The sequence below is a fragment of the Schistocerca piceifrons genome, chromosome X (assembly GCF_021461385.2).
Source record: "Schistocerca piceifrons isolate TAMUIC-IGC-003096 chromosome X, iqSchPice1.1, whole genome shotgun sequence".
NCBI classification, from domain to species: Eukaryota; Metazoa; Arthropoda; class Insecta; order Orthoptera; family Acrididae; genus Schistocerca; species Schistocerca piceifrons.
Window position 1 is genome coordinate 197223429 of NC_060149.1, and position 27179 is coordinate 197250607.

At 41.8% G+C, this 27179-nt stretch overlaps 1 protein-coding gene across 3 annotated transcripts in view; it reads left to right on the plus strand.

The window, feature by feature from the left end:
• LOC124721565 overlaps positions 1-27179 on the plus strand; it is a 640226-nt gene that overhangs the window by 439491 nt on the left and 173556 nt on the right. For all 3 annotated transcript variants that reach the window (XM_047246603.1, XM_047246605.1, XM_047246604.1), the window contains one exon: positions 18212-18364. In XM_047246603.1, the coding sequence (XP_047102559.1) occupies positions 18212-18364 (153 nt within the window). The remainder of the gene's footprint in view (positions 1-18211; positions 18365-27179) is intronic.

The window sequence follows — 27179 nt, forward strand, 5'->3', positions numbered from 1 at the left end:
TTGTCACATTAATGTTACTGGACCATGTATGTATTACAGTCAGGAATGGTGTAAGAACAAGTGGATGATTCCAGCTTGCTCTGTTACATAATATCAATGTAATTTGATACGCATACACACCATTGGTGGATATGCGAATATTCAGATTCGCAGTTCTCTGTGAGCAGAAGAATGACCACCACAGTACATTAGTGTTGTTCATGTTTAGTGCTGTTGTCAGGTCTTGTAGGGTATATAAGGGTAATATGCAAGACAGAGATTACTGCTAATACATCATACATGAGTTAGTATGAACAAAAAGCTAAGTGCATTGTATGTGATAGAGGCGGGAGTGGGACAGCAAAAAATAGAAAAAAATGGTTCAAATGGCTCTGAGCACTATGGGACTTAACTGCTGTGGTCATCAGTCCCCTAGAACTTAGAACTACTTAAACCTAACTAACCTAAGGACATCACACACATCCATGGCCGAGGCAGGATTCGGACCTGCGACCGCAGCAGTGGCGTGGTTCCAGACTGTAGCACCTAGAACCGCTCGGCCACCGCGGCTGGCCAAAAAATAGACAGGTCAGAAAATGAAGATGTAGAATCCTAAATGGGAGTGAAGCAAGGAATTGTTATCATGAAAAAAATGCTGAGACTGAAGATATCAATGTAAATTAAGGCCAGGTGCATGGCAAGAACCAAGGACATGTTCTAGTGCCAATTCTCAACTGTGGAGTCCCGAGAAACTGGTGTCATGGGAAAGAATCCAGATGGAAAGTGTGGTGAAACAGGCACCAACGTGATGACTGTCATGTTGTGACACATGCTCTGCAACAGGATATTGTATGATGCCTGTATACACCCTCTGCTTGTGCCATTCATCCTAACTGATAAGTTGGTGGCGGTCATGCCAATGTAAAAGGCCAAACAGTGTTTACATAACAGCTGCTATATGACATGTGTTATTTCATAAGTGGCTCTCCCTTTGATAGCCCATCTTTTGTCATTTACAGGACTGGTATAGGTGGGGGTAGCAGGGTGCATAGGGGGCGGCAGTGGGGGCGGCCACAGGGATAGGAGCCATAAGGTAGGTATATGGGTGCAGAGGGAGCCTAGGGCTAACAAAGATACTGCGGAGAGTGACAGGATGATGAAAAACTATTGAAGCCAGAATGGACCTCATTTCAGGGCATGATTTTAGGAAGTCATGGCCTTGTCAATGTACAAAACTGATAACGATGAACGTCAGTTTTATACTTACCAGCAGCTACTTCACCTTTGAGGGGCATACATACAAACAGGTCAGGGGTACAGCCATGGGAACAAGAATGGCTCCTTCCTATGCCAACCATTTCATGGATTGCTTGGAAGGGGCTTTCCTGAGATCCATAAGTATTCAGCTTGTGGTTTGCCCATTACACCTCAAATAGTTTTTCATCACCCTCTCAGTCTCTGCAATATGTTTGTCAGACCCTAGGCTTGTTCTGACCAGCCTCCCTATCCTAAGGCTTCTACACCTGTTACCATCCCTACTGCAAGACTTGCTCTATGCACCCTCCTACAACCACCTTACCAGCCCTGTAACTGACAAAACATATGCTATCAAAGGGGGAGCCACCTGTCAAATGACACATGTCATATGGCAGCTGTTACTTAAACACTGTTCGCCCTTTTGCATCGGCATGGCCACCACACTGAGTTATCAGTTGGGATGAATGTCACAAGCAAAGGATGTATACAGGCAATACACAATATCCTGTTGCAGAGCATGCGCCACAACACGACAGTCATCTTGTCGGTGCCTGTTTCACCACATGTCCCATCTGGAATCTTTCCCGTGACACCAGTTTCTCAGGACTCGACAGGTGAGAATTGGCACTAGAATATGTCCTTGGTTCTTGCCACCCACCTGGCCTTAGTTTACGTTAATTTCTTCACTCTCAGCGTTTTTTTCATGGTAAAAATTCCTTGCTTCACCCCATTTTTGTTTTCTACATCTTCATTTTCTGACCTGTCTATTTTTTGCTGTCCCTCACCCACCTCTATCTCACACTATGCACTTAGCATTTTGCTCTTATTATCTCATGCATGATGCTTTAGCAGTAATCTCTGTTTCCAGAATGAGATTTTTTACTCTGCAGTGGAGTGTGCGTTGATATGAAACTTCCTGGCAGATTAAAACTGTGTGCCCGACCGAGACTCGAACTCAGGACCTTTGCCTTTCGCGGGCAAGTGCTCTACCAACTGAGCTACCAAAGTTCGACTCACGCCCGGTACTCACAGCTTTACTTCTGCCATTATCTCATCTCCTACCTTCCAAACTTTACAGAAGCTCTCCTGCGAACCTTTCAGTAATCTCTGTCTTGCATATTACCTTGTCTTCCAGCTTTAAGGTCTCATATTTTCAAATCTCATCTACTGCTGTCCCCAACAATCAATCTTTCCTTCTCGCCCGATCCAGTAAGTCTCCCCGGGCCTTGGATTTTGGGTGACTTTTCTGAACTGTGCCCCTTTTTAAAATATCACCAGTCCTTTTCATTCACCCCTCTTCCTTCCCCTTCAACCCTTCTACCAGTAGAAGAAGCCACTGGCTCCAAAAGATCGTGTACACAGTACCTTTTATATGTGTGTTCTTCTGCTGCTGCTCGGTGAGTGGATTTTTTGTCTATCCAATTACAATCATTACAATCAAAATCACACTCCCCCCTTACTTCCACTCCATATTTTTCAAACCACAAACACCCTCCACAGAAGTAGTAGAGACAGGTTCTACAACCTGCTCACAAAACTCATTTCACTCAGGAATTTCTGCCTTTTTATAGTTAACCTCACCCATATTACTGGAGTACATACCCCCTGGTATATCCCCACCTACAAAAACACTAGATCCAGGCTCTATTGCCTCCACATCATTATCTCCATGCACAAAGGCACTATGCCTCTATACTATCAACATTGACTTCCACTGAAATTTATTCAGTTGCACCCAAATCAATATTATTTCTGTTACCAATCACACACTCATTTTCAACATCACAACACACATTCATCTTCTCATTTTGTACAGCTGGTCCTGATTCATTAAAAACAGATGTCAGACCAATACAATTTTCTTCAACACTCACAACACTGTCAACTTCTTCATAAAATAAACCCTCAATGTTACTTTCTCCCTCCTGACTCCTTGATTCTCTACCAAATTTTCTCCTATTTGCATTCCTCTTGTCATGCTGTATAGACCAACCTTCAAACAAACTTTAATTACCCAAAAACTGCATCCTTTCCACAAATTCTTTCTTCCCTTGTCTCTTTACTTATATTACTGTTATTATTACTCCTGAAAAACCTCTGCTGTTTTTCCTATAATTATATTCCTGTCTGTTGGTCCTATTTCTTGTATTATTTCCTGTTCCAAACTGGACCTTATTTGAAACGACTATTAGTTTTCTGAAATCTGTCCCTATTGGCTCTAATATTCTGTACCCCCCCCCCCCCCCTCCTAGTTCCATTTTTTTGCACTGGACTTGGTTCATTTCTGTGATTATTCTCTCATGAACCCCTATGGTTCCCATTTTCACCATTCAGCCTCCCCTTGTTCTCTCCTCAGTTCTCATCCAGGCTACTATCTCTACTTTGATCCTATTACACTACTGGCCATTAAAATTGCTGCACCAAGAAGAAATGCAGATGATAAATGGGTATTCATTGGACCAATATATTATACTAGAACTGACATGTGATTACATTTTCACGCAATTTGGGTGCATAGATCCTGAGAAATCAGTACCCAGAATAACCACCTCTAGCCATAATAATGGCCTCGATATGCCTGGGCATTGAGTCATACAGAGCTTGGATGGTGTGTACAGGTATAGCTGCCCATGCAGCTTCAACACGATACCACAGTTCATCAAGAGTAATGACTGGCATATTGTGATGAGCCAGTTGTTCGGCCACTATTGACCACACGTTTTCAGTTGGTGAGAGATCTGGAGAATGTGCTGGCCAGGGCAGCAGTCAAATGTTTTCTGTATCCAGAAAGTCCCGTACAGGACCTGGAACATGCAGTCGTGCATTATCCTGCTGAAATGTAGGGTTTCACAGGGATCAAATGAAGGGTAGAGCCACAGGTCGTAACACATCTGAAATGTAATGTCCACTGTTCAAAGTGCCGTCATGCTTCCAATGTGCGTTCACCGTGATGTCACCAAACACAGATGCAACCATCATGATGCTGTAAACAGAACATGGATTCACCCAAAAAAATGACGTTTTGCCATTTGTGCCACTTGCAGGTTTGTCATTGATTACACCATCGCAGGCGCTCCTATCTGTGATGCAGCGTCAAGGGTAACCACAGCCGTGGTCTCTGAGCTGATGGTCCATGCTGCTACAAACGTCATCGAACTGTTCGTGCAGATGGTTGTTGTCTTGCAAACGTCCCCATCTGTTGACTCAGGGATCGAGATGTGGCTGCTCGATCCATTACAGCCATTCAGATAAAATGCCTGTAATCTTGACTGCTAGTGATACGAGGTCATTGGGATCCAGCACAGTGTTCCGTATTACCCTCCTGAACCCATCAATTCCATATTCTGCTAACAGTCATTGGATCTTGACCACCGCGAGCAGCAATGTTGTGATACGATAAACTGCAATCACGATAGGCTACAATCCGACCTTTACCAAAATTGTAAACATGATGGTACGCATTTCTCCCCCTTACATGAGGCATCACAACAACGTTTCACCAGGCAACGCCGGTCAACTGCTGTTTGTGTATGAGAAATCGGTTGGAAACTTTCCTCATGTCAGCATGTTGTAGGTGTCACCACAGGCACCAACCTAGTGTGAATGCTCTGAAAAGCTAATAATTTGCATATCACAGCATCTTCTTCCTGTCAGTTAAATTTTGCGTCTGTAGCACCTCATCTTCATGGTGTAGCAATGTTAATGGCCAGTAATGTAGTTACCACCCCAATCCCTATTATTCCTATCCTCATTATGATTCCTCTGATTGCTTCCTCAGTTATTCCCCCAATAACTTGGATTGTAGCACATTATCTGATCCATTCTTTCAATGAAATCTAAAAAAATTTTAATGGCATCAGTAGCACAATTTATCAATTCCCACTGCAGTCTTTCTGGCAACCTCCTTCTTAAAGTGGCAATTTCAGTAAGTACCTCTGTTGTGGATTGGTAAGAGAGCCAACCCGGGTTTGGGAGGAAGCCGAAAGGCACGTGTTTTAGCTCACGCAGGCTGGCGTGAGGTCTGGAACAGGACAAGGAAATTAGAGCACAATTTATCAACTCCCACTGCAGTCTTTCTGGCAACCTCCTTCTTAAAGTGGCAATTTCAGTAAGTACCTCTGTTGTGGATTGGTAAGAGAGCCAACCCGGGTTTGAGAGGAAGCCGAAAGGCACGTGTTTTAGCTCACGCAGGCTGGCGTGAGGTCTGGAACAGGACAAGGAAATTAGACTGTCGCAAAAAAGGACGTAGCTGTGGAATACTTAACTTTAATCCATAAATGGTGAACATCGCTCTTGACGGTACATGTTTTACAGCATCAATAGTAACTGGTAATGGCGCCTTGCTAGGTCGTAGCAAATGACGTAGCTGAAGGCTGTGCTAACTATCGTCTCGGCAAATGAGAGCGTATTTTGTCAGTGAACCATCACTAGCAAAGTCGGCTGTACAACTGGGGCGAGTCCTAGGAAGTCTCTCTAGACCTGCCGTGTGGCGGCACTCAGTCTGCAATCACTGATAGTGGCAACACGCGGGTCCGACGTATACTAACGGACCGCGGCCGATTTAAAGGCTACCACCTAGCAAGTGTGGTGTCTGGCGGTGACACCACATTCCTCCCCTGCAAGTCGGCAGACGGTTGCGGCATAAGGCTTCCGCCCGCCGTGGGGAGGACCCCATGTTGACGTATGCGATGAGGTGGGGAGCCTAACAACAGACGAAGCTGTGTCACCCGCACGCTGCCATTTGGACCGAGGGGAGCTAGGAAACGCCTGAAAACCTGCTCCAGGGTGCACGCCAACATGCGGTGTATGCGCCCCTGGAGAGACAGGAGGGGCCGAAGGGTCGACCTTCATCGGGCCGGGGCACCCGACGGGCGAAGACGACATATGGTCCGGAGCGGGCAAGAGTTCCATGGCGGAGGACAACTGATCACGGGATGCGATCGGCGGCGCGTGACCCAGGGAGGCGCCCGGCAGTTGTAGCGACGCGTCCACTGCAGGCGTCGCTGGCGGGAGAACAGGCGGCGGCGGCGGTGGCGGCGGCGGCGGCGGCGGCGCGTCGCCATGGGGCAAAATGGAAGGCAGCGTCGGTAACACCTGGGACTGAGGCGAGCCAGTAGATGGGTCCCCAGTGTGCTGACCGGATGGCACCGTCGCTGAAAGCAGACGGGGAGCGGCAGATCCCGTGCGACGACAGAGGCGCAGCTGATTGAGATGCTGACGCACCTCACCAGAGGCCCCCAAAACCAGATACATAGCACGGCCAAGGCAGCGAAGAATGCGCCCTTCGAGCCAACGCCGTGAACCTCGATAGTTGCGGTAGTAGACAACGTCGCCTGGGGCAAAAGCAGGTGTCTGCCACTGCACAGGAACCTGATGCGGCGGATGTAGCAAAGACATCAAGGTGCGATGAGGGCGGCCGTGGAGCAACTCAGCCGGTGAACGACCATCTCGGGGCTGAGAGCGATACGAGGACAAAAAGAGCAATAACGTGTCCTCCCGAGAATGCGACTCTTTCAACTTCAACATCTGTGACTTGAAAGTCCTGACCAATCGTTCAGCGGCACCGTTTGACTGTGGCGAAAACGGCACGGACGTCAGATGTTGAATACCATTGGCCTTGCAGAATGGCTGAAATTCTGCGGACATGAATTGTGGGCCATTGTCGGAAACAATAGTCTGTGGAAGACCTTCAATGCAAAAGATAGCAGATAACGCTTGGATGGTGGCAGATGACGTCGTGGAAGACATCCGGACAACAAAAGGAAAATTACTGAATGAATCTACCACAACCAACCATCGAGCATTCCAGAATGGACCAGCAAAATCGATGTGTAAGCGTTGCCAAGGGGAAGTGGCTTTTGGCCATGCAAAGAATTTCCGCGGTGGTGCTGATTGTTGTTCGGCACACACCATGCAAGAAGAGCACATATTCGTAATCGCGGCATCGATTCCGAACCAAGTACAGTGCCGACGAACAAGTTGTTTCGTTCTCACTACACCCCAATGGCCTTGGTGGAGAAGCCGTAAGACAGAGGACTGTAACGAACGTGGGGCCACGACCCTGGACTGATCATTATCAGAACGCAACAGCAAAACACCATGACGTACAAAAAGTCTCTCCTTGTGAGCAAAAAATCGGCGAACCAACGGATCCCCGATCCATGACTTTGACAAGGGCCATAGCGTAGCAACAAAACGCAGAACGGTAGCAAGGACTGGGTCGGCAGCTGTAGCTGTAGCTACACGACGAAAATCAGTCGGAAACGATTCGACCACGTTATCGGTTTCCGAATCAATGAACATGCAAGCAAGTTCGGAGGAATCGAATGCTCTATCCTCAGCAACAGGCAAACGGGACAACGCATCGGCGTTTCCATGCTTAGCAGTGGACCGATACAAGATATCGTAGCGGTACTGCGAGAGGAAAATAGACCAGCGAATGAATTTCTGCGCTGTACGTAGAGGTACAGGCTTGGTCGGATGAAAAAGCGATGTCAAAGGTTTGTGGTCTGTGATGATGGTAAACTGACAAGAAATCATGAAACTTTGTGACACCAAATACGAGAGCCAATGCTTCTTTCTCGATCTGTGAATAATTTCTTTGCGCAGACGAGAGCAATTTGGACGCAAAGGCAATAGGGCGATCGTGCGAACCATCTTTGGGCGCAAGCACAGCACCGATCCCGAAACCCGATGCATCCACCATCAACAAAAGGGGCTTCCGGGGATCGAATGGCGTAAGGCAAGTATTGGAAATCAACGCCAATTTCAACTGGCGAAAGGCGCGTTCGCATTCCGTCGTCCAGACGAACGGAACACCTTTATGGCGTAAGCGATGAAGCAGAGCTCAAATAGAAGAGGCGTGTGGGATATAACGGTTATAATAATTAATTTTTCCGAGCACACTCTGTAGCTGCTTAATTCTGCGGCGAAGGCAAGTCTTGTATGGCACGGAGGTGCTCTGGACTGGGATGTATGCCTTGGGCATTGAGTACATGTCCGAGATAGGGTAAGTCACGAGCAAAAAACACACATTTGTCCTTCCGCAAGCGAAGACCATTTTTTCGTAAGACCTGAAATAATGTTCTGAGATTGGCTAAATGTTCTTCTTTTGACTGTCCGGAGATCACAATATCGTCCAGATAGTTTGCTGCAGTAGGGACCGACGCACAAACAGTTTGTAGATATTGCTGAAACAATGCAGGGGCGGATGCACACCTGAATGGCAGTCGTTTGAATCGATACAAACCAAGATGCGTGTTAACCACTAAAACGCGCTGAGATTCTTCATCCACCGGTATTTGCAAGTACGCATCTGCGAGGTCCAACTTCGAAAAATATTTACCCAGGCACAGTTTGTCAAAAAGATCTTCCGGGTGGGGTAAAGGAAAAGTTGCAGTCACTAGTTGTGGATTCACTGTTGCCTTGAAGTCCACACAAAGTCTCAATTTTCCGGAAGGTTTTTGCAAAATTACTAAGGGTGATGCCCAGAGAGAAGTCTGCACACGTTCAATTACACCTTGTCATTCCAAAACGTGTAACGTTTTTGCGACATCATCACGCAATGCATGGGGAACATTGCGCACTCTGAAAAATTTCGGTTGTGCGTTTACTTTCAGTTCCAAATGTGCTTTATAGTTCTTAGCGCAACCGAGGCCCGGTGCAAAAATGTCTGCAAATTCTTCACATAGACAAGAAACACTGTCTGAAGGCACAGTCTGGTTCACTGATAGGACCTGATTTACTATAGACAAGTTAAATAACTGAAATAAATCGAAACCAAACAAGTTCACTGCAGCAGAAGAACGAAGGACGTAAAATGACACAAGTTTTGTTTGTCCCTTGTATGCTGCAAGAAGGCTGCACTGTCCTAACACAGGGATATGCTGACCGGAATAGCTAGTAAGCTTAACATTTGCGGCACACAACGGAGGTGTGCCCAGCTGTTTGTACGTGTCTTGATTGATCAGTGAAACTGCAGCTCCGGTATCGGGCTGGAATGGTATCACTGTGCCGTTAATGTCCAAGTCCACAAAAAGTTTATTGTCCTGCTGACGACAAGAGCGACTGTCTCGTGCAACGTGAACTGACACTGGTACAAAATCACTTGCGACTTGACTAGAGTTCTGGCAATGTCGACGCACACTATTTGTGGGACAAACACAGTCACTGTTAGAGAGAGTGGCACTGAGCAGAGTGGCATGAACTATATGAATTTCCATGGGCGAAGTGTCGCGGGTCTGAGTATCCTTGGTTCGATTCCGATTCCGGCGTGAAGCAAAGGGCCTGGAATGGTTTTGAGCTTCCGATCTGAGCTTTTTCTGGCAAACACTTTGAACATGTCCTTTTTTATTACAGAAAAAGCAAAGAGCTTGGCGTGACGGGCAATTCTCACGCGAATGTCTAGTAGCACACCACGGGCATGATTTTAGCACTGCATTTGCTTGCCGGCGTGGTACACGTGGCTGAGAGCAAGGCAGCTTTGGTGTGGCCAGGCGCGAGGACTGTTTACTGTTCCGTACAGCTCGCCCGGCGGGCCGGTTAACATGACACATGGGTGGCGAAGTTTCAAATGATTCCTGAGCAAAGTCAAGTGAGTCCTGCCGATCCAATATGTCCATCACTTGTTGAAGGGAGGGATTGACTAGTTTCAAAATCTGTTCCCTTATACGAACATCAGAAATGTTCTGTGCAATTGCATCACGTACCATAGTATCTGAATAAGTGAGTCCACAGTGACACTCAAAAGCACAATCCCTAGTAAGGCCTTGCAAAGTTGCAACCCACTCTCGATTAGTCTGACGGGCCGTACGTTTTGTACGAAAGAAGGTATACCATTTGGCAACTACATCGACTGATTCTTTGAAATATGCATCTAATGCAGACAAAATTTAGTCGTAGGACAGAGTTGCGACGTCGTGTCGAGGAAATAATTTGACTATCACATGGTACGTTTGTACCCCGATGGAGGAAAGGAGAAAAGGCTGCCGCTCATTACCTTGAATTCTGTAGGCAGCGAGATGGAATCCAAATTGACGTGACCACTCTGTCCAGCTTTCCAGTGCAGCATCAAAAGGACGAAAAGGTGGTGCAACTGCGTTTTGTGGCTGCTTTAGCGGTGGAGCGGCGGCTGTGGCATCGTTTTGCATTGCACGTTGACCCTAGATGAGCTGTCCAAGGGCATCTAGTAAGGCCTGCGTCTGCTGATTCTGTAAGCGATAAAATTCGGACAGTACATCTGGAGATTGTGGCGAAGCCATTACACAAGTAAATCAGGGCAGTATAGTTACGAATGCGGCGTGGCCTCGTCGCCAAATGTTGTGGATTGGCAAGAGAGCCAACCCGGGTTTGAGAGGAAGCCGAAAGGCACGCGTTTTAGCTCACGCAGGCTGGCGTGAGGTCTGGAACAGGACAAGGAAATTAGACTGTCGCAAAAAAGGACGTAGCTGTGGAATACTTAACTTTAATCCATTAATGGTGAACATCGCTCTTGACAGTACATGTTTTACAGCATCAATAGTAACTGGTAATGGCGCCTTGCTAGGTCGTAGCAAATGACGTAGCTGAAGGCTATGCTAACTATCGTCTCGGCAAATGAGAGCGTAATTTGTCATTGAACCACTGCTAGCAAAGTTGGCTGTACAACTGGGGCAAGTGCTAGGAAGTCTCTCTAGACCTGCCGTGTGGCGGCGCTCGGTCTGCAATCACTGATAGTGGCGACACGCGGGTCCGACGTATACTAACGGACTGCGGCCGATTTAAAGGCTACCACCTAGCAAGTGTGGTGTCTGGCGGTGACACCACAACCTCCATTGGGCCATTCATAAAATCATTCTGCAACCTACTGCGCTTAGCTAGGCTCCAATATCTTTTTGAAAACAATTTTTCATATATATCATTTGAAGCAAACTGCTTCGAACTTTGACTTGCCTATGTATGGACAGAGTCTTCTAGCAATCCCTTCACAAAGTTAACGTTACATTCATCAGATATACTAGGAATGAACAGTCTCCTCAAACTATAAGAAAATTCACAGCATGGTACCTACTCTCACCTAATAACATTTTACCACTAGGTTCCTCAATTACAGACCACACAAAATTGCTAGAAACACTGCATAATTTTAGATTACTTAACCAATTATTAATCTTTTAAATTACAACATTATTCACAGCAGACTGCTGTTCCATCGCTTTTCTTAGACTACCTGCTGTGCTTTTCAATTCACCTATCAACAAAGTTTTAATTTTATCATCACTGGCTCTGATCTTTTAATCTTTTTCTTCATCTGATAGAGCCTTCCCCGTCTCCTCATTCCTGACAGTTAATTCCCTGTACCAATCTCATCCGTCAGTTCTGTCTCAACAGTGTCAGTTCTTGTAAGGTCATTCTGCTTCATAGTGCCAAATTTTGCAGTTCACTCTTCCAATAGACCCAATTTTATTATCTAAGTTCCCCACAGAGCTTCCTAAGCCTGTGTTTGAGTCTATTAATTTGTATTTAGTCCAGAAGGCTTCAACAGTTCATCTGCTCTAATATTCTTCTTGGTTCGCATCACAAAACAGCCATGTCCTATGCTCATATGAAGCTTATTACAAACTAATGTTATACTCAAATTTATTATCACAGAGCACTGCTCAGTCTTCCACTCTACACGTATGGCTCATTCCATAGAAGGACCATGACAAACTGAAAATTGTTCACTTCTAGCTCCATACTAATACCATAAGAGACAAACTGCTACTGACTAAATGTTCTGGCTCGATAGGCTGCCGTTCTTCAAATGTTGTGGTGTGTGCACTAAACTGGCATGCCCTGCAAGCCAAAATTCTTTGCCATATCAGAGGTCCATAGATGTCAATCTTAACCAGGATGTGATTGTATATAATGTTTTAAAATATTAATTTCTTTGCCATATTTCTATACATTTATACTGCTACAGGTGTAAGTAAAAACTAAACACAATTAAAATACAACTTTACAACCATTACATGACTTGAAAATTACATTAAACATTTTGTACAAAAACGTTCATAAAAAACACAAGAAAAAAATAAATACAAGTAGGTATATGTATATGTATGTTTAGGGTTGATGCATTACATATTTAGTTGCAAAGACAAGTCATCCCTGTAACTAGAACTCACAGCAGTTAGAACTGCAAAAGGCAGTTGATTAAACCATACATGTCATTTTATTTATTTATATATCCATCCATAGACAATAAGGATTGTATGGATGTTGTCAACATAAGTATATACAATAGGTACACAAATTTATAATTATCACAATCACAATTCATGAATATTGTAACCTAAAGATACATTGTTAAAGCACTTAATAACACAGTTGATAATTTTTACATATAACTATATATTTACATCATTTCAAGTAATCCTTTACAGTAAAAAAACACTTTTCCAAGAAATATTTTTTTAGCGATTTCCTGTCATTATCTATTTCACTTATGTCTTTGATCCATTGTGAAAAATTGTTGTACAATTTAATTCCATTATATAACATGCTATTTTGAGTTTTAGATTTCTTTTTCCTGTAGAGGTGTAGGTGTTGTCTGTGTCTGGTTGCATGTGCATGTATGGAACTGTTTATAGGGAATTGATCAATGTGTTTTTTTATGTATATTAGTGTCTTCAAAATGTATTCACACGAAACTGTCAATATACCTAAAGATTTGAATAACTCTGTGCAGTGGGATCTATTGCTACTTTTCATTCTGACTCTTACAGCCCTTTTTTGCAACTTATATATTGTTTGTCTGTTCTGCTCTGTTGATCCCCAGAAGAATATGCCATAACTAATTATAGGGTGGACATACAAAAAATATGCAGTCATAGTGCTGCATCCAAAACTTCAGTTTCTGTATTCAGTGTTTGAAGGTAACACTATCAAGAATAACCTCACTATGTAACACTTGTTGATTACGCATGTATCTCAATTTCTGAACATGGTGAAGCATTTGGTCTTTCAGTTGCTCATATTTACACAAAGCACGTGTGTCATGAGTAATGTCAATTGTCCAAAGCACAATGTTGTCACATACATCATAGGCAATAAATGAAACTTCCAGTATTTTAAACCACAAATCTGGCTTTTGCAGCATATATGGCAAAATTATGATTTTGCTATCTGGTGTGGAAGACTCATTGTAGCTAACCAGCAGAATATTTGTGGTCTGTAGGTGTCTGTTGATCTTGATGAACAGCACTGTCTTGAGGAACAGGATTAGTAGTCCCACTGTCTGAATCATTCAGTAAGTATTCCAGTGAGACAGCATCTGTTGGAACTGGTGTTGTAATTTCACACTTGACATGCTTCTCATGGTCCATAGCTTTCAGTGGTGCCACCATTTGTGAGAAAAGTAATCCACAGTAGAAACAGTATGTATCTGCTAATAGTAAAATATCACAATTTATTATTGCTCATTTTCAAATGCATAAAACGACAGAATACCAAGAATCAACTGCATAGAAGTGACACAAAAGGTGAGAAGACAGATAAAAAATACAAAATATATTACATACTTTGCTCTTTCAGTGATTTTTCCTTACTTATCGATTAATTCTGTCACCACAGTCATATAAAATTTTATTCTTGACCAAATTCTTTAAAGAAATATTTGACATACTTCTAACTGCAAACCTTGTTCCCTACTACCTCACAGTATTTTACTCAGGCAGCTGTATAAATTGATAATATAACTGTGTATATTTGTCTGGGTGTAAATATTTACTTTCCTGAGTGACATGTTGTGAGTACTTAATCAAATGGTTGTTATATTATTAACTCTTTACGGAAAGACACTTAAATTGTTTGTGCATGCTTTACTGTTTACAAAAGCCTGAAAACAGTTTTTTTTGTGGTCAAGAAGTGATGGAGAACTTACTGTCCATAATTTCCAGCCTGCAAGTCCATGTTACCCTTGCCCTCACTCAAAGAAAATGTTCTTACTTGCTATTTACTCAGTAGGATCAGGAACTATGACTGTAAATAAAAGTTCAGGGTTTTAACTGATATATTCTGTAAAAGTTCACATCCACAAAATATAATAGTATCCTTAATAATAATAATAATAATAATAATAATATCTTTATCAGAAACAATACTATTAATGGTTCAGAGGCGATCTCTATTGGAAGTTCCAAATAAAATAGTCCATCACCCTGACTTCTAACCACCAGAAGTTAATTGCTCACCTTAAAATTGGAAACTGGTTTTGTCAACATGATGGGTAGCACACTAACAGTTACTTCGATGAAGTCTAATTGGTCCAGGATGGTATGTGGCCTTACAAGATCACTTCCTACTTTTACCGAAAATGCATTCAAGTCTGCCCAGCTCTAATGTCATCTGAGGCACTATTCACACAGGCATTTGACTGACACAAACAGATTGATATCTTGGTGTACAGTGTCTCTTCCCACTTTCTGGTTAGGTGGTCCTGTGGTGGTACCATTTATTTACTTTAAACTTTGGGGGTCAGGATTCTAAGTTGTAGTGTTGGCAATCCGCCATCCTTGGTGGAGTACGGTGCATTGTGAGAAGGCTTTGTTTTGTTGCACCTTTCTTAAGTGGTCTTCTTTTTGCAGTGGCTGTCGTCATAACTAGGTTGTCCCCAATGCTGGGCATTTAACTCGGTGGTGGTAGTGCTGGTTTAGTTTTGTTTCTATAGGTGAGACATATCTGAGTAGTCTGGCTGCTGCTCCGGAACTTTCCTGACAATTTTTGTACTCTAACAGAATGTTTATTGCCTAATCGAATGTGTGATATATCCAGTGTCATTGTGGTGCATTTATTTTGTTGTGACTTGGCAAGACAGCCAAGCCACTAGGAGGAAGCCGAAAGGCACGCTTTTAAGCTCACGCAGGCTGGCGTGAGGTCTGGAACAGGTAAAGTAATTATACTAGCAAAAAAGGTACGTAGCTTCTGGAATACTTAACTTTAATCCATAATTGGTGAACATCGGTCTGACGGTACATGCATCACAAGATAAATAGCAATTGATAATGGCGCCTTGCTAGGTCGTAGCAAATGACGTAGCTGAAGGCTATGCTAACTATCGTCTCGGCAAATGAGAGCGTAATTTGTCATTGAACCACTGCTAGCAAAGTAGGCTGTACAACTGGGGCGAGTGCTAGGAAGTCTCTCTAGACCTGCCGTGTGGCGGTGCTCGGTCTGCAATCACTGATAGTGGCGACACACGGGTCCGACGTATACTACCGGACCGCGGCCGATTTAAAGGCTACCACCTAGCAAGTGTGGTGTCTGGCTGTGACACCACATATTTTGTCCTAGTTTCAGTTGTGGGTTCTTGCTTTAGACTGAGGAATAATGGGTAAAATTGTCCTAAGTTTTCATGTCTGTTATTGTGATGGTTCTTCAGTAATGGAGGGAGAGACTTTCTGTTCATGCTGAGTTTTAGGTTTTTGGGTGCCTACTTCTGTTAGATGCTGGCAGCTGTCTCTTACATTATCTATGTTGTGGAACATTTTTGTTGTTAGTATCCTGATTGTAATCAAGAATGTCCATTTCCAATTGACCACTTTGTTCTGCACCACCTGTAGTTCATATCTTCTTGTATGGTATGCAGCTGCCTATCATGAACATTCATAGGTCATGGTGGGCAGCACAGCTGTTTTGTAGAGGATTTTCTTCATTTTTATTTTCATATTTTTGCTACTGAATAGTGGATAGACAACCTCGTCTAGGTTTAGGGCCTTCATTGTCTTTTCTCTGATGTGGTGCCTCTCTGGCTGTATTTATACAGGGGCACAGTGGACTGCCAAATGGAATATATGCTATCAACCCCCCTAAGCTCAGGTAGCAACCGAGCGAGTTGGCGCAGTGGTTAGCACACTGGACTCGCATTCGGGAGGACGACGGTTCAATCCCATCTCCGGCCATCCTGATTTAGGTTTTCCGTGATTTCCCTAAATCGCTTCAGGCAAATGCCGGGATGGTTCCTTTGAAAGGGCACAGCCGATTTCCTTCCCCATCCTTCCCTCACCCGAGCTTGCGCTCCATCTCTAATGACCTCGTTGTCGACGGGACGTTAAACACTAATCTCCTTCTCCTCCTCCTCCTCAGGTAGCAGTATCTAAATGGCACCTTTCTTGATTACGTATTAATTAATAGATCTATAAATTAACAATTTACAATCTTCTTAATTTTTTATAAAGGTAGAGTTGAGTTGCTCTAGTTCCTGAAAAATTTTTAGCTCGACTGCTCTTAAACTTTGAGGATAGAATTTTTAGAATGGGACAGACAGTAGAACTTGACCTCTAAATTACCACATTAAGATTCCTTGTAGTCATTGTTATTTACAGTGCAGTCTTGAAACTTGGTGCAGCTGTATTATTGCATGAATGTAATCAAGTACTGAAATTAAAACTTTCTATTAGAAATACATAGGTTACTTAACCTACCATGAATAAATATAGTTTCATTCCAAATTTGGTTTTTTGGTGGATAACATGAAATCTGATAGAGGTAGCTTATTGGTGTCACATATTTAATGTTATTACACGAACGTGAGGCTACACACAAATTTTCAGCTATATGAGTCTAATATTTAGTAGCTTCAATTTTTTCTAAAAATGCCAATAAAATATTGCTCTGATCCAGTAACATTTAATTGTGACATTCTTTTGCATACACTGATCAGTTTTTAGCTTTTTAGTTCTATTATTCAGCACCACTTTTTTTTACCTAAGACTATATATTTTGCCTAACATATTCATTTGATCATTCTGAGACTTTACAATGTTAGCATTAACATACTTAAGCATACACTGAGAAATTTTGGAAAAGTTATATTAATATTTAATGTCACTCTTTGACTATGGTGCAATCCTTTGCATATTAAGCACAGGCACATTATGATGGCACGATGCTGGTAGAAGTGAACTGTGTTAAGCCTCAACACACTTGCTCACCTCTGTACCTCTTACATTGATACAGCACTTGTTGTGCCTAACTGTTTCCAAAATTATCAATACTGACTTATTCATCATTTTCTTCAGATACCCTCACAAAAGGGAACCTTCATGGATGTGGAATGTGTCAAGGTGTACATTAATAAAATGAAGCAAGAGTCAAACTAATTATGTGCACAGTAGTAACAATTAACTATCACTGAAGTACTATGTACCATTAGGCCTTACACAAGCTGAAATTAAAACAGTAAATGGGGCAGGAAAACTTAGTGCTTTAAAAAAAACTGCTGCCTTTTAAATTGGATTAAATAGCTAATGGTTTATAATCTACTATTAACTTTATATTTATTTTACTACACCATTAGTTGTCTACATGCTATTAGAACAGAGGCCTATGTATGATCAACATTTTTACTTGTCATTTTATTAACAAGACTCTTAAATCATTGAATACAAGTATTTTGGAGGAGGACCAGCTAAGAATGTGTTTTTAATTTTTATTGCATCTGAATATATCTATAATTTCCTGCTTTGTATCTGCTTACTGTTATAGTTCCATGTACCAATTTATAGAACTCTGTAGTGTATACTAGATAAAGATTCAAAGCTTACGTGAAAAATATTTTTATAATGTGTATGGTAAATGTGTAAGCTGCAGTTCATCTGAAACTGATCTTTATTATTAGCCTCAATAAAATGCAACATTTATCATTTCTATATATATCATTTCAATAGTTCTTGCATAATTATATGTGAACAGCAGTTGTCTTTGGGCAAAGCAGACTTTGAATGAAGTGGAGTAATGGCCTTTCTTTGATTTTATGAACTATCATTAATGAATTCATTTTTTCCATGTGTGTTTAATCTCTAAGTTAATATTTTATATTTCCCAAGAAAATAAAATTTAATTAATTGCTGTTCCTTCCAGCTCTGACATGACATGTTTGTAGAACATAAAATGCATTATGTGTACAAGGCATTAAAGAATCCCATTAATTGTTATTTTATTATTTATGTGTCAGGTTGTCACTATTGCCACATATTCATTTTTCCTTGCGGCCTTGGTTGGGAGGCAATATGTTGGTGATGCAAAGAAGCCCTTACAAATGGAAATTGATATTTATATTCCAGTGTTCACCATACTACAGTTTTTCTTCTTCATGGGTCTGTTAAAGGTGATATATGATACTTCAGATTTAATATTTTGTTATGTTACTGTAAAGTTTTATTTAAAAGAATATTCATAAATTTTTCACAATTGGAAAAAACTGAAACACTGGAATTTAAAAAAATAAATTATCTTCAGCATGAGATAATGATGCAGTCTGTAGGTTTTACCAGTACAGAGATAAGAAAAATTACAAGAGTGCTGAACTACATTAGCTTTTACTATTATTATTATTATTACAGAAATGCATGTTAGTTGTGGATGTTCATTATCTCATTGGTGACTATCACATATGTGGTCAAAATGAAATGTGTATTACATCTCCATTTTGACCTTGAGAATACATTTGTCTGCTCATCACAAAATCCGATCTTCATGAACAATGATATATAAAATTTTGATTTCCTGCTTTCTTCTCATGCTAAACTTATTAAATAAATCATTACCACAGACTGCTTTTGCTGCTGATTGCTGCACATTTTGGAATCTCTGGATTCCTCTGCAATTTTGGCTCTCTACTGCTCTCTCGGGTACTGTAAAAATTATTCCCTGATGTTTCAAGGCATGTCCTATCACCTTCTCCCTTCATATATTTTCCGCATAATCCAGCCTCTAACAATTTAATGGAGAACCACATCATTTCTTACCTTGTAACAGCAATTAATTTTTAGCATCATTCTGTAACATTTTGTGCATTCTGTAACATACTTCAGTTCTCTTATTTTCCCACCGTCCTACAGTCTGTGATGCTGTTATGTGCCATTCTGTTCTCAAGATATACATTTTCAGAAATTTCTTTCTCAAATTAAGATCCTTGTTTGATAGTAGTGAACTTATTTTGGCAAAAGCACTTTCTTGTCCTGAGCTAGTTTGTGTAATTGTCCTCCTTGCTTCATCTGCCATGCATTATTTGGCTTCTAATGTAGCTTAATCATTTCACTTCATTTATTACATGGTCTGAAGTTACGTTAAGCTCATCCTCAGTTTCATTTCTGTTTTGGGAAAGAAGGTGTTGATGCAGGATGTGAATGAAGTTAGGGACCCTCAGCAGGTTTGATGTTGGTGTTGTGCTGGGACCCAGCAGAGATTGAGACCAGAAGGATTAAATGAATGAAGGATGTGATACAAGAACAACTCTTGTCTACATAGTTCAGAAGAGATAGTGTTGTGGGGAAGTAAACAAATGGTACAGATATTGAAGTAGCCATTGAAATATATCATGTTCTACTCAGCAACATGTTCTGCTGCTGGATGGTCAAGTTTCTTCTTGACCACAGTTTGGCAGTGGCTATTCATTTGTGTGGACAGCTGGGTGGTGGTTATATCTATGTAAAATGTTGTGCAGAAATTTCAGCAGAGGTGATTGTGACTTTGGCCTGTTTTATTTCTTCATTGATTGTCCTCAATATTGACATACTGCATTGCTACACTGGCCGAAAAATGGGGGGGGGGGGGGGGGGGATGGAAGATCAACACTGACTACTTTAAATGATGTAGCCGACAGGTACACATTAGTGTTTAACAGTTCTTTACCTTCACTGTTCACAACCCCCCCCCCCTCCCCCAATAATACACAGCCATATCGCCAGTGCACTATTGTTTAACTCATTAATAGTTAGCAGGCAGACATCAACATATTGCTACAATACTTTTCTGTTGAATATCTATGAGCAGAAACAACCTAACCACACAGTTCATAATCTTTCAAATAAATTTAACAGAGGCTGCCATTATTTTATCACACTTATTTCATGGTTAAGTTGATGCACTGTTGTTGTTCTAACTAGCACAGGTTCCTTGTCTGAAAATCGTCCATGGACTGACTGTCTCAAGACCAAAAATTGGCCCCTTATACACTCCTGGAAATGGAAAAAAGAACACATTGACACCGGTGTGTCAGACCCACCATACTTGCTCCGGACACTGCGAGAGGGCTGTACAAGCAATTATCACACGCACGGCACAGCGGACACACCAGGAACCGCGGTGTTGGCCGTCGAATGGCGCTAGCTGCGCAGCATTTGTACACCGCCGCCGTCAGTGTCAGCCAGTTTGCCGTGGCATACGGAGCTCCATCGCAGTCTTTAGCACTGGTAGCATGCCGCGACAGCGTGGACGTGAACCGTATGTGCAGTTGACGGACTTTGAGCGAGGGCGTATAGTAGGCATGCGGGAGGCCGGGTGGACGTACCGCCGAATTGCTCAACACGTGGGGCGTGAGGTCTCCACAGTACATTGATGTTGTCGCCAGTGGTCGGCGGAAGGTGCACGTGCCCGTCGACCTGGGACCGGACCGCAGCGACGCACGGATGCACGCCAAGACCGTAGGATTCTACGCAGTGCCGTAGGGGACCGCACCGCCACTTCCCAGCAAATTAGGGACACTGTTGCTCCTGGGGTATCGGCGAGGACCATTCGCAACCGTCTCCATGAAGCTGGGCTACGGTCCCGCACACCGTTAGGCCGTCTTCCGCTCACGCCCCAACATCGTGTAGCCCGCCTCCAGTGGTGTCGCGACAGGCGTGAATGGAGGGACGAATGGAGATGTGTCGTCTTCAGCGATGAGAGTCGCTTCTGCCTTGGAGCCAATGATGGTCGTATGCGTGTTTGGCGCCATGCAGGTGAGCGCCACAATCAGGACTGCATACGACCGAGGCACACAGGGCCAACACCCGGCATCATGGTGTGGGGAGCGATCTCCTACACTGGCCGTACATCACTGGTGATCGTCGAGGGGACACTGAATAGTGCACGGTACATCCAAACCGTCATGAAACCCATCGTTCTACCATTCCTAGACCGGCAAGGGAACTTGCTGTTCCAACAGGACAATGCACGTCCGCATGTATCCCGTGCCACCCAACGTGCTCTAGAAGGTGTAAGTCAACTACCCTGGCCAGCAAGATCTCCGGATCTGTCCCCCATGGAGCATGTTTGGGACTGGATGAAGCGTCGTCTCACGCGGTCTGCACGTCCAGCACGAACGCTGGTCCAACTGAGGCGCCAGGTGGAAATGGCATGGCAAGCCGTTCCACAGGACTACATCCAGCATCTCTACGATCGTCTCCATGGGAGAATAGCAGCCTGCATTGCTGCGAAAGGTGGATATACACTGTACTAGTGCCGACATTGTGCGTGCTCTGTTGCCTGTGTCTATGTGCCTGTGGTTCTGTCAGTGTGATCATGTGATGTATCTGACCCCAGGAATGTGTCAATAAAGTTTCCCCTTCCTGGGACAATGAATTCACGGTGTTCTTATTTCAATTTCCAGGAGTGTATATCAGCACAATAATAGGCACTGAGACTACACATTGTGTGATGTTTAATTTACAAAAATTACAATTAAAACTTAACTCATTAAATTAAAGGAATACATCAAAAAATTCATTCTTTTTAACAGTTTCTTCTACTACAAGGGTTAGGCTGAATTATTTGTTTACATGATGAAATTAACAGATATCGTTATGCAAACAATACTGTTGACAAAACTGTTAATTACTTTTGAATTAACTAAGGATGGCTTTGCTAACATGTTTTCAAATAGAGCCAAATAAATCCTTTAAGAATACTATTAGTTGTTCCTCCAAATTACTACAGAATTTATATTTCTTTATAAGTCAACAACAGAATTTAACTTATGAAACAATTACTGATTTCACCCTATAACATAAGATACTAACTAGGACAAGTTAAAATAAATTAGAAAATCAATTACATACATAAAACTAATTCCAAAATTAGATCTGGTGTTATATTCTTTAAAACTGAGAACCAACCTTTCTCTTTGATGGAAATTCAGATTATACACTATGGCTCCGATTAGGCATGGACAGAAACAGGAATACAAGCACTTCATTATTTCCACAGTCCATATACTCAGCAGACAAATATATTTCAAACAAGTAGTAAGTCAACTGCACATTAGGCATCTATTGGTGTTTATGTGAAATGCTGGTCATGGCCCGACAAAATGGCTGAAAATATGTGTTTGTCAAATGTGTACTTTTACTGAGATGGTGCAGCCCAGCAGTGGTTCAAAAACAGTGAAGAGAACCTCAAAACCTGGAAAAAATTTGAGGACATATTAAACAAAACATTTGGTGACAACAAATATCACGTCTGCTTAGCAGAGGAAACGCTGAAGAACAGCACTCATTGTCATGATGAAATGATACACTTGTACAAAGAGGATGTTTTGGTCCTTTGCAACATAGTAAATCTGAATATGACAGAATCTGACAAAAGTCTCACATCTGATAAAAGGACACACAGACCACTTGTACCAAGCTCTTCTGGTAAAGAATGACACAACAACAAAAAGTTTGTCAAGCAATTCCAGTGCATTGAGGACACATGATAGAAAAAGAATCAGATTAAATAAGTACAACTGAGTTCTAAATGTGGTCCCTTTGGAAGTTGTAGAACTGTCATGACCTCACTTCTCACTTTCTCCAGATAGTAAGAGAAGAGATACAGCAGTGTATGGCAGCCAGAAATGTCAGACCAAATATGCAAGAGATATCGATAATGAACATTGACCCCATACATCAGGAGAAGAAGAAGTTCCTCGATCTTTGCCATCTGGACCACATGCCTTTTATGCATATGAAGGGTAGCCAGTGCTGTTGCCAGACATTTCTGTGGCCAGGAGTCAAGCCAAATTTGGTTACTACATGGGTCCTTCACTATGCTGCAGTGGGTCTACCATCAGAAATTTATGTCCAACTTCTCAAAAGCTGACGGTAAAAAGAACAGTGCTGAGTTCTGAATTGTGTTGGAATGGAGAATACCTGTTGATGAATTCGACTTGTTGTGGAAATGTGTACCACCTCAGTTATAATTGAGCCCTAGTAGGACAAAACTGAGTAAGTGAGACAGTTGTCTGTGACAACAGCATTACCTATCTGGTTAAGGTATGTATGATGATGGTGTTTATTGCAACAGTCTTTTACTGTGTATGAGATGTCTGGTCAATACATGTCTTGCCACACTGCCACAGAATCTTGTACACTGCCAGCCATTAAAATTCCAATACTAGAAAGAATAGCAAATAATGAAGTTTTACTTATTGTGCCTATACAGCATAGTAGGAAGAATACAGGATCAAATATGTAGTCAATTTGAGGGTATACGGAGGTTAAAATTTTCTACACAGAATGACTACCTGGGTAGCAATGATGGCTTTAACCTGACTGGTCACAGAGTAAACCTGACCTTGGATGACATATATGGATACATCATTTCATACTGATTCAGCTCTATGCAAGACCCCATAACTATATTGGCTGGTGGCACACAAGTGTCTCGGCAGCCCATGAGCAGACGTTTTCAGTGAGGGAGTGATCAGGATAACATCCTGGTTGGGGCAACAAACACCCATTGTATTGGAGTTAGGTCAGAACAGCATAGGCACATCAGGTTAACTTGTTGAAACATAATGACATGGAGACCTCAAAGACGTGGCACAGCTGTCAGTTGTCAGCTGTCAGCCTTAACACATAAGAAGTGTAGTATCTGATGTCCAGTTTACTGGCTACATGCACCAAATGTGACCGCATCACTATAAAACTAGGTCTGTATGATGGTGACAGCTGCAGTACAGCAACGTGTGTTCTCCTTGGAGTCTCCACATGTGGATACATCAGGCAAGATCATGTACTTGGAACTGGAACTCACCTTCTGAAAAGGTGACACGGTAGCATTTCCTACATCCAGTGTGGTCTGTGGGTGCGCCACTGTCAATGGGCCTCACTCTGTCACTGCTTTGAGGGAAACGGCTGTGACAGTCAATGTACTGACAGTCTGTGGGATTCCAGATGTCAGCGTATGGACTGCCCATGTGGATACTTGTTTTGAGGCAAATTAAACCATTTCCTAACTTGAGGCACAATTAGGCTGTACACAATCTCACACTTTTGACTACACAATATCTCCATCCTCTTGGGCATTTTTCATCTGATCTCTGACGTGGCAATGAGTCCCAAGGTGGGTCTCCCAAATCTGTCAATTACATATTCACATGACAGTCATGAGATCCTGACAGACGGGAACAGCAGTATTGTGGAACAATAAACTGTACTACTAATAGTCCACAGTCTTACCACTGTCAAATTCTCAGATGTGTGGGGAGACCTTTCTCCTTCTCATACATGACATAACATGATCATTGACATTCGAATATGATTTCTGAATGAGAAATCCACAGTGTAATCTTTCTTTATATACAGAATGTAGCTGAGGTTACACCTACCTACTTTGCACAATTACCCTGAAATGCCAATTATTTGCATTTCCAAGCATACAGTATACATTGTGTTAATTTGACATTTGTTATATATCTTCTTCAGGGTGTCATAAATTTAATGACTGGCAGTGCTTGTTTCATTCTTAAAGCCAAGATTTCCTATGAGGGATTCCAGTAAAATCCTCAGTTTTTGTACGTGGAAAAAGACAGATAATGTTGTGTATGTTGAGTATTCTTCCTATTCATCAAGAATGACAGCCGGCTATGGTGACAATAAAGGATTCCCCCATTTCTTTATAATTTTTCCAGAACCAGACTAGACTTGGCCAAAATACAAGATGAAATTGTTTCTCTGAGTACCAGTTCTATTGGAAAATCAACCACAGATGCTAAAGCTCACACAACAGGTTGTCAAGACTGGAAACAACATGTGTTATCTGAAATAAGTGTACATTGTACCAACATGCCATAAAGCTAGTTATAACTCTAAGCTTCAAAATATAGATATTTTGAGCTGGTTTACAATACACAATATGTTCCAGCAGCTTTCCTTCCTACCAAAATGTCCATGATGGGTAATGTGCCATGTTTTTCTGCCTGCACCATAAAATGAATTTTTGAATGGAGTGAATTTAGATGCTTATGAAACAAGTAATGTTTCCATATCATACGGACACAGTACAACTGTATTATCCATGCACTGCCAGAAGGAGGGTTTTAAGACTTCTGACTGTAGTGCTTTCACTTCAGATGCTAATATGTAAAAATGAATATTTATTTGTTCATGTTCTATGCATTACTACACCATTCATCTGACTGAGATGAAACTTTGGTTAGTTGTTGCACACATGCCTGCAAAAGTTTCCGAGAGGGTAAAACCACATACCAACTGTAGGGATGGGGATGGAAAGGGGTAACATAGAAACTTAACTCAGGAACATCTGGAACAGTTTCAATCAAATTTTGTGTATGCACGGCTATTTGTATAAAAATTTTTTGCTCGTAATATCCTTTTGTTGAGGGGGTGAGAAGACATGACATGTAAAAATATTCAATAATAACCAATATTAGTGTCAAGTCCATAGTTTTTGGGGCCACTAGAATTATTGGTGGCAACTACACAGACATTTCACCCCTAGAGTTGGGGGTAGGAGTGGGGTGCAAATACAGTGACACATTGACATATCTCTATAAGGCCTGAAGGAATTTCTACCAAAAATTGGGACATATATCACTAGCTATCTGGAAATATTTACTGTGACAGCATGACCACCCTAGCACCCCTATAGCTGAGGTTTTGGGGTGAAAAAGGATGGCATGAAAGCATAACTCAGGAACATATGAAGCAATTTCAACCAGATTTGGTATATACATGACTCATTATTTGCATAAAAATAATGTGATAATAAGATACCCTTACTAATATTAGGGGTTGGGTGTGGATGAGACATGTAGAAACGTCCAAAAAAATTGTTGTTATTTCATTTTGGCAGTTAATTGTCTGGAATACTATAAAATTACTAAGCACTGCCTGTCTCTTATTTGAATTGCTTAGTGCATAGACCACAACTTGAGAATGAGCATTGCAGCAATCCAATAATGTTGCCAGCATGTTTCAGAACCAACAGTCATGCCACATGGCTCAATACCATAGACAAATTTAACATCCTCCCTAAAGTAGCACAGTGTAAAACAGTGGAGCAGAGAATCAGAACATTGCCAGTGAAAGTCACTTTCTCGAAACAACAATCAGTTACTGATAGAATCACAAATTTCCTCAGGATTTAAATGACACCACAGGACAAAATTTGCTAGAGATATGGATGAAATATGTGTATAAACATATGTGAAATATGTTAAATATACATGAAATACATGCAACATATGCACATCAAATTAAGCTGCAGGCAAATTGCATCAAGTATGTGGATTAAATCTGGAAAATACATGCTTTTCCACATAGTCAGTCAGTCAGTTAGTTAGTTGATTTCATGTTCCACAGATCAATTGTGTGGAATGAGTCATTTTATATTCACATTACAAATTGATTTTTAAATATGGCTACATGCTGAACATTTATAACATTTTTAAAAAAATTAAATATTCAGAAGCAAGTTATTATTTTGTACCCACCACCTTTCACACATTGCAATAATAGAAATTCGTCTAGAGAATATAAGAAGTACTCATGGAGAAACTTTTTCAGTTTGTTCAGCAATTTTTCCTTTTGATATTGCATTTATGTATGTCATTGTTCCTTTTGAACATGTGGGAATAAATATGCTGTGAAGCAGTGGTCAGAATGCCCAACTCATTAAACATACGTCTCCAAGATGATCATGGGTGAACACCACATATTATTCTTACAGCACATTTTTGAGTAATGATGACTCTTTCTTAAAGATGAGTTACCCCAGAACATTATTCAATATGACATTATTGAACAAAAATATGTAAAATATGTCAACTTTCTGATTTGTCTCTCCCCAAGATTTGCAGTGATTCTAAGTACTAATGTGTTTGAACTAAGTTGTTTCAAGAGTTCCAAAATGTGTTTTTCCAGTTTAAATTCTCATCA